The sequence below is a fragment of the Tachysurus fulvidraco genome, chromosome 7 (assembly GCF_022655615.1).
Source record: "Tachysurus fulvidraco isolate hzauxx_2018 chromosome 7, HZAU_PFXX_2.0, whole genome shotgun sequence".
NCBI lineage: Eukaryota > Metazoa > Chordata > Actinopteri > Siluriformes > Bagridae > Tachysurus > Tachysurus fulvidraco.
Genome location: NC_062524.1, coordinates 5,068,612 through 5,078,273, shown reverse-complemented (window position 1 = coordinate 5,078,273; position 9,662 = coordinate 5,068,612). Strand labels below are relative to the sequence as shown.

The 9,662-nt window shown below is 34.0% G+C and overlaps 1 protein-coding gene across 1 annotated transcript in view; it reads left to right on the top strand.

Moving 5' to 3' along the window:
* Positions 1 to 5,650: 5,650 nt before the first annotated feature.
* Positions 5,651 to 9,662, top strand: part of pard6gb (par-6 family cell polarity regulator gamma b) — a 37,466-nt gene continuing 33,454 nt past the window's right edge. The window contains exon 1 of the mRNA XM_027171527.2: positions 5,651 to 5,983. Coding sequence (XP_027027328.1) covers positions 5,909 to 5,983 — 75 coding nt within the window. The 5' untranslated portion in view covers positions 5,651 to 5,908. The remainder of the gene's footprint in view (positions 5,984 to 9,662) is intronic.

The window sequence follows — 9,662 nt, the reverse complement described above, 5'->3', positions numbered from 1 at the left end:
TTCTACAACAGCAGGTTTATATTAATGCACCAGTTCTATTATTTTATCCTTTCTATAGTAACGACTAATCAGAGGGACTTCTATGGCAGATGAGCCAAATGATCTGAACTTAATTATAATTAGTGTTGTTAATTAACAAAGAAGAAAGTATAATCTTTTCTGTGGTGTTTATTTAACATATATGGAAGGATTCTCCAGTGTTAGTGGTTTGTAACAGTGGAAAAATTTTAAGGATAAATGAATTTCCACTTAATGCTTTGTTAGGTTGTGTGTTTTTATATTACCTTCTAATGAAATAGAAAAACAAGAGGCTGGTTAGGGAATGATTGTTTATAACTGTTATAATATGTGATAACAAAAACTAATTGTTTTGCATAATTAAATGTAACTAAAATCAGATATCACAGGTTGCTCTTTGGTAAATAAAAATTGCAAGTTGCTGTGCTGTGAGTTTGTAATAAATACAAATTATTATTTTTTTAAATCATCAAACATTTTTTTTTATTTCTTTTATTCATTTGTGTAATCTAGTTTATTTGGGTGTTTGTTTATGTACTTAATTACTTCATTTTTTAATGTAGGTATTTATTTATTTATTTATTTATTTAATTTATTTATTTATATGTAAAATGTTTTTGTGTGTTTGTTTATTTGCTAACTTGCTTTTATTCATTAATTTTATTATATAGTTCCAAAAGTCAAAGTAGTTTAATCTGTAAAGTCTCAGTAGTTTAATCTATCGAGTCCCAGTAGTTTAATCTGTAAAGTCCTGGTAGTTTAATCTGTAAAGTCTCAGTAGTTTAATCTGTAAAATTCCACTAGTTTAATCTGCAAAGTCAAAGTAGTTTAATCTGCAAAGTCAAAGTAGTTTAATCTGTAAAGTCCCAGTAGTTTAATCTGTAAAGTCTCAGTAGTTTAATCTGTAAAGTCTCAGTAGTTTAATCTGCAAAGTCAAAGTAGTTTAATCTGTAAAGTCCCAGTAGTTTAATCTGTAAAATTCCATTAGTTTAATCTGTAAAATTCCAGTAGTTTAATCTGCAAAGTCAAAGTAGTTTAATCTGTAAAGTCCCAGTAGTTTAATCTGTAAAGTCCCAGTAGTTTAATCTGTAAAATCCCAGTATTTTAATCTGTAAACGAATTAAACGAATGAAACCAGTGCCTGATGGATTTCGCTCTGGTCAGATCCGTCTTCTCTAACGGATTACTCTGTACTTGTTTATTATCAGTACTCCATAATCATGTCTGTGTTCGTCCTACTGTAGATAACACAACAAGCGGACAAATAAATAATGTAGCATTGTGTAATTGCCACAGGGGGCATGTAATTGTAATCACGGCTGAGGGAAAGATGTTTGTAGCTCTTTTGACACTTATTCTGGCTTTGTAGCAGAGTGTATGGGATTAAGAAACTGCTTTAGACTCTGTGTGTGTGTGTGTGTGTGTGTGTGTGTGTGTGTGTGTGTGTGTGTGTGTGTGTGTGTGTGTGTGTGTGTGTGTGTGTGTGTGTGTAAGAACAAGAGACTTAAAAAAAAATCTGCCCTTAGGGCACAAAGAGGAAATAAAGCGAGCGCAAACCAAATGAACGCATCTATATTTATGTATTTCTTCGTATTTTCTGCGCCATTGCATGTTCTCTCAACACTTAGGGAACTTGGGAGATTTGGTGGGATCCGTACGCCCCCTAGTGGTGTAAATGTATCTGTGCGGCGATTCCCTCCAGCTGGGGACATTAATATTTCATACTTAATTAAACCTGCGACTCTGTTTAGTGCTTCATCTACATAAAACATAAGCACTGCGGGCTCCGTTTATTTTTCTTTTTTTTTTCTTTTTTCGGTAAAAGGCAAACAAAAGCCATAATATAACCCAAGACAAAAATATTTAAAGATCAAGACCAAGAATAAAGATCACATGACCCATTTGTACTAGCAGTGTGAAAAGGTTTAGCTAGTTTATTAGCTGGCTTAGGTTTAATTAGCTTAGATTGTCTATTTTAGAATATATTAGAATGTACACTAAGGTCAGCTTTAGCTATGTGATCTAGCTAGCTACCTGTAACTTAAGCCGCAGACTTGAAGTTAAAAGTTTAAAGACTAACCACTTTAAAACATATATTATATTTAGTCGGATAGACTAGCGAATACGTAAGCATGTTTTATTGTAATAACAGAGAAAGCTTATTCGCAAGTTTGCCTTTTATAACACAGCAGTTAGCTATTGAGTGCTTTCTTTAAGTGATTGTAAACCTTTATGGGCCTGAAGTGACACCCAGTTTATAGAATTAAAATAGAAATCCCGCTGACTAATGATGTCCCCCTAGTGGCTAGGAGTTGCAAATGCAACTGCTTTATTTTATTTAATTTTTTTTAATTGTTTCAATAACAAATGAAAACAGATACTGCGATGGGTTGGCATTCCGTCCAGGGTGTATCCTGCCTTGATGCCCGATGATGACTGAGATAGGCACAGGCTCCCCGTGACCCTAGGTAGTTCGGATAAGCGGTAGAAAATGAGTGAGTGAAAGAGAGTGAAAACAGATAACAAAATGCAATGCCATATTCTTCACATCTTAAAATAGTAACATAACATAAAGGAAAGAAAAGAAAAAATACAAATAAGGGGTATCGAGCAATACAATTAACACAGAAAAGAAGAATTAACAGCTTTTCGGCTTGTAAGTCCTTTTAAAGTTTCAAAATAAGTTTTCATTTCCAGCTTAAAATGTTTGGTTTATTTTACATTCTTGGATATGAAACTTTCCAAATAAACTAAAAATCACCATTTTACTTTCCTCATAAAAAAAAATAAATAAAAACATGTCAATCCAAAAAAAAAAAAAAAAACCAAGTGTACATACAATAAAAGGTGCACAGCAGATTCTGTATTTATATTACAGAATGTCCAAGAATCCGATACATCTTTTTTTGTTTTTTTTTAATTTTTTAAAAATTGGTTTGTTGGAAAAATTAGGTGTATAATTTTAAAATATACTTCACTAATATTATTGTTAATGCAGTATTTATTACTTTAAGTCCAAACCAATTTATAATTAATATTCTAAAAGAGACTGTCCCAGTTTTGCTGCCAATGCAACTGTTCATACTGCATCTAGCTAGAAATGTTGACAAAATCAGGGATGTCGCTGGACCTCTTTTTTAACGCGAACACTCATAAAACTACACCACAGTAAAACGTTCATGAGAAGTTATTGTCTGAGGAGGTAGATTCTAGTCTGAAAACTTATTTGTGTTAATGTGTAGTGTGTGAATTTGTATTTAGTTGAATGAGGAAACTTTGTTTTCTGGATCTAATTTACTTGAAACAGATTTAACTAATAACTTTAGCTTGTTAACTTCATAAACAAAAGGACTTTTGTTAAATTCCTGAGGTTAGTAATCAAACTGTAGAAAAACCCCTAGACAAATTATTGCCAGTGGTAAATCAAAACCAAGCTAAAGTTCTTCCCTCGTGAGATCAAATCTCAGATATATTTCTTAAGCTCTCAAATCCCAGTCTGTGGCCTCAGAATTTAAGACAGGCATGACTGATTCATGTGCTGCCTCTACACAATAGTGATCACAGACACTCCTCCGGCTATCCAATCTCGGATTACACAGTCTGTGAGTCCTGCACAGGGCGGTGTGTAGTATTATAGCAGGAGAGTTCCCACATGCTTCATTTTTCATCCTGTTCATGCTGCATGTGAAACTCATTGACTTGGCTGTCCACAGACCTTCAGCAAGAGAAGGCTAAGGGGCAACTCCGGGTCCAGGGAGGCATAACAGAGCGACAAGGGAATGTGTTTAAGTGTCATGAAAGCTCCAGATGCATTCTGGGTTGGGACACATAATCCCCCTCACCCCCTTTGTACCCCATTAACCAGGTCAGTATTAGTGGTGCTGTGCACAAACTAACTATCATTTGTAAGATTATATTTCTTTATGTAAGTAGAGTTACTGCCTCACAGCCTCATATATATTTCAGCTCTCTGCTCTGTTTACTATCTGTATAGAGTTTTTCTCAATGAGTTTCGAGGCAGGACACTATGCAATTTTGGATTCATTCCAGTATTGTAACCACTGAGACAGTACAGTGGAAGAAATAAGAAAACATACACTTACAAAACGTAGACCGTAAGAAAAAAGCTGATAGTTAGTTGTACAATACTGACATCTAGTGAGGGGAATATTATTTTCTGTAAACGCGTAAGCAACCTGTAGAGGGCGGCATAATGATGATAATAATAATAATAATAATAATAAGAATAATAATAATAATTATAATAATAATAATAATAATAATAATAATTCCTGATTGTTTCAAGATAATGTGCTTTTTTAAATATACATCTTAATTCTGTATGAATAATAAATATACTTTTAAAAACAACAGAATATACAAATACTTTCTGCATTCAAGTGCTATATGAAAAGTGCCTTTAGAGTTTTAAATGTAATAATAATAATAATAATAATAATAATAATAATAATAATAATAATAATAATAATGATGATGATGATGATGTTTCAAGATAAATAAGAAATAATATACATCTTAATTTTATCTAAATGATAAATATACTTTTAAAAATAATAGAGTATAAAAATACTTTCTGCATTCATTTACTATATGTATTATTATTATTATTATTATTATTATTATTATATTTAAATATTTTTAAAGTATTTTTATATTATATTGTTTTTAAGTATATTTATCATTTAGATAAAATTAAGATCTATATTATTTTTTATTTATCTTGAAACATTATTATTATTATTATTATTATTATTATTATTATTACATCCTCAGTAACCATTTCACATTTTTACATAATTGTAGAATAACACTAATATATTATATTATATTATATTATATTATATTATATTATATTATATTATATTATATTACAAGTTTGTTGTTTTACAACAATATGCATATCTTAAAATTATTATGAAATATATTATTAGCAATAATAAAATAAGTAACAGTAAATGAATGAATGAATGAATGAATCTCAACTCGGATTTGGGCTACTGCTAAAAAAAGTAAACATTCAGTACTTTGCAGCACAGAGAGTTGTAGAGGAAACTCCATACAGCCGTCCATACAGTAATTTATGCTGGGACGAATGAGTCAAAATTATAACGCGATTGCAACGAGATGTCAGCTCAAATATTAATTTAAAAAAAAATGCAAATTCAAATGTGTATTTGTAGTTGTGTGTGTCTGCGTATGTGTGTGTGTGTGTGTGTGTGTGCGTGTCTGCGTGTGTGTGTGTGTGTGCACTTTATTCAAGGCTTAAAAAGATGCGTGTACAAAACCAAATTGTATTAATTTTGTGAAATAACACCCACAAAACAGTTCAAACCCATGTACACACTCGTATGAAGTAAATGTAATGCATTTTTTTAGTGTAAAGCTTAAACAGTATCAGATAAAATCGTGACGTAAAATAGCGACGCGTGCAGAAAAGCGCAATATAAAATTGCGCCGATTTTGAACCTTTCTACCCTGCGTAAAGGCGCGTTGCACAGCTCGGTCGCTTTTTAGGGAGGGATTGGGAGAGAGAGACACCCATGATGTCATTCTCAAAAGTTTTCTCTCTCTCTCTCTCTCTCTCTCTCTCTCTCTCTCTCTCTCTCTCTCTCTCTCACACACACACATACACATACACACACACACACACATAGGGGCGGTGATTTTACCCTCCTTCCACATCTATTTTTTTCCTCTGAAGTTTGTTGAACCGTTCTGAGAGTGGAGATCGGAATAATCGGAATAGTCTAGGATTACTCTTTACCTTTCCAGGATATAAACACAACACACATATACACACAACCAACACACACATACACAGATTGAGAAGCGGACCGCATTGAGACTATCGAGGTGGAGTTGCGCAAAAATGAATCGGAGTTTTAATAATAAGGCGCAAACTTTGCGCCATTCGGATTTGGATGCGGTGGAAGTCAAAAGCAAAGTGAGTATGCAGTTTTATTTCCTGTCGACCCTTGGAACGTGCTTTTATTTCGAGTTTTGGGGGAGAAAAAAAAGTCACTCAATAGTGCTGCTGTGTTTACACAACTCCATTCCGGATCAGTTCCAGTGCTATAAAAAGCGCTCTGCTTTTTAATCCGCTTTATTTTTTCCACCGTAACTGTTTGTGCGGATCTGGTGTTTGTATAACCTGAGAACTAATCCTGGTGGATTAAATGTTGTGAAATCACAAAACAAGTTTCCAAACGTCTTTGGAGCTGTAAAAATGTCAGATGAGGTGAGAAAGTGTGAAGGCAAAAAACCGTTTTAAATTTTTTTATTTTTTTTTTCCGACTTATTTTTTTCCAAACTTAATACATTAGTGATCAAAATGTTAAATAAATCTCAGATCCCATACAGAAAAACGACATTTTTAAATGCTGAATAAAACAGGACCTCCATCTCTAAAGTGTTTTATTTCTCAGAATTTAACACGTCATACTAAAAATAAACCGAATTAACTATAATCGGTTGCGTTCTCACCAGCATTATTTGGACTTAATATTGACTTCTAAGACAAAAATAAAGCTTGTAACTGAGAAACATTAGTTAAATCTTAACCTCTGACACTGGAGACTCATTCAATAAGGGGTTAAATAAACACAATCTTGCATCCAACTTTGCTGTAGCTTCTAGCACGTGCTTTTTAAATAATTATTTATATGCAGCATCCTGTGCACGTCGTTACTATAGAAACGATACCGATTAAACGTAGTGGACCTTGAACGCAGGGACACAGTGGACATATACTATATTATATATGTGTCCGTGTCTTGTCAATGCCATTCTGTTTACACTGTGGAGCTTCTGTACTAGAACAAATTCCTCGTAATGTGAAAACATACCTGGCTATGAAGATCTTTCTGATTCTGATATACTATGCCTTTTCCTGCTGTGTATTTACGTTGATGATGGGAAGGCAAAGATTTTATATTAAGGGAGCTCTGGTAGCTTAAATAGCATTACAAATGAACGTTTAAAATATTTATGTAAATGTGTGGAAATTCCTGGTGGTGTTGTTGCAAAACCGTAGTAAGATTCCATGCAACAACAAACCATGTTGAACATCTAGCATGGAGTAGATTAGTTTCCCAATCCCTTATTGCTAAGATATTTTGAGGTTACACTGCTTGCGTTATAGTTTAAAAAACACTAAAATATGCATGGTATGGTTCAGGATTGGGAAACGGTGTAAACAGACTGTCCTGCATATTCTGTGAAACCTTAGGCATTGGTTGAAGGTCAGTGACCAAACTACGTGGTTGGTAAAACAATGCCTCGGTTTCTTTTTCTTTTGTCCTTTTCTGATTGAAGTATTCAGTAATTCATAACAGAGGCTGGAATGCTTGCTGCTACTGGTATCCATGAAAGGGCCCAGTGTCCGGATTTAAAGAAGACAAGAGGTTCCTCATTAAGCTTTAAGTATGCCAAGATGGTTCAGAGCTGAATACAGAAGTAGTCTGGGTTAACCAGCTGTCTCTTTGAAAGTACGAATATACTTAGTGTGAATTACTGAATGGTTGAAACCGACTTGACCTGAAAAGCATGAGGGTCTGGTCTGCAGGGATGACTCGAGGTGTTGGGGTGATTTGTTTCACCCACCTGCACTGGTGATGGTAATGGGTTAAACCAAAAAATACTTCTGTCTTGTGAAATTGCTGTTTCGATAAATTAGGTATAGATATACCACCTGCTAATGCTAGCATAAATATTTGAAATTTTACTTGCCAAAAACCTTGGCAAGTTGAGCACGTCAATCCTCTGTGTTGTTTATTTGGTGGGTTTTGGTTCGTAATTACAACTTTTACATCGACTTTCATTTTCTGTCACTCACCTGCTTTATAAAACCACAGATGTGGTATGTAGTATTTGGGATTTGGTTTTGGGGGAATGTTGTAAATGTAGTTTTAATAAAAAAGAGCTACTTATTTATTTCTGTGTGAGAAATAAATAAGTAGCTATATAATAGGAAAAAAAGATCTTTGAGCCTGAATGTATGGGGATTTCCAGTTAGCCGTTGGAAAACGAGATTCTGTGCTTGGCTGAAGTGGAAAAGGAAGTTGTTAAGAAAAAAAAAAGGATAATGGAAATTTTAATGGAGTTTTTTTTTTAAAATGTTCTTTTTAAGAAATAATGAACGACTATTTCGGTGAATATTTGAAAATGAATCAGTTCCTCCATTAGATTGTGTTTTTACGCTCACAGAAATGAACACAATACCCCACAGTGCGTCTTCACTGGACTTCTTTTTTTACTCACAAAAAACCTCAGTGAAATCCTGAAGGGCCTGTTAAAGTAGATATTAAAGTAGATATAGTTATCGAAAATGATTCTTCTGAAACGAATGAATCTGCAAATGAATCGAATGAGTCTGTAAATCTGTTCTTGATATTTTGGTGGTCTAGTCTTTTCTCATTCACCTTTACGTCATTTCATTTCTCACGATGTAAGCAGAAACTCATTTGCATTTTCTTTTATGTTTAAGATTTGTTTAAGATTGCGAAACCCAGCTAAATTCTGCACATCGTGTACATTTCTGAATATCAGCGTCAGAACCGGCAGGATGTCGCAAACCAGTCACGCTTTCTGAGATTCATCATTACCCTAAAGCCTTTATCTCCTTGTATCACAGTGAACAGTGTGTGATATTTCAGAGGACGTCATTGTCAGGTTCCTGTCTCTCACTGCCTCAGGAAGAGCTCTTGTTTTGCGAGGCACTGCTGTTTAGATAAGATGAGACCTGCGGGGCCAAGATGCGTCTTTATTTTTTTTTTTATTTGTTTTGTCTCGAGCTGCTTTTCAGGACTATCAGTCTGCAGCAAAAGAATGCTCAGTACCGTGTCGAAACATTTTCCAGGACTCACTCCCCCTGCTTTCTCAGAGCTCAAATCTCTACAAGTTATCTGCATTTCAATGACAGATAAGACACACTAAGCGTTGAAACCAGAGACAACTGAGTCGTAGGGCTGTTTGGTGTCAGGAAAGTTTACTGATGAGAAGAGATCTATCTTTTTACCTGTCAAAACTTGTAAAGGTGTAATGGCTGTTGAAAGCGTAGCGGTATCCATATCCGTGATCGAATGATGCTAAAGTGGGAAGAAAATCAGACAGTTCGGAACGTATGGGGACTTCAATTGGTTCCTATAAGTAAAACTATTTAAAATAAATGACAAACAAAACAACTTTAAATTTAAATTTCTTAAATAAATACATAACTTTAATGCTCTCCTTGAGGTTAGGTTTAGGTGTTAGCTTAGCATTACTTTTTATGGTAGTGTTAATAGTAGCATCAGTTTAAGGTCCTCAAAATGTTCCTCATTTTGTAAAACATTTGCAGGAGCTTTCACACAAGAAATGCGGTGTTCATACAATGTCCAGTTAAAGTCAGCTTTAACTTTTACCCAGTTTTACATTTAAGCCGACTTGCTAACGTAAACCTCCGTCGATTGGCTTCAGATCAGAAAACTGTCTGAGTTTTCTGTGATTTATTAATCAGATTATGTTTACAAACGTTTACATATGTTTAACTCCTATTTATTTTAATTATACACGTAATTTAACGAACGTCGATTTGAAAGATCAGAGCCGATCCATAAATAGAGCCAAATAAGATGAATTTTCTA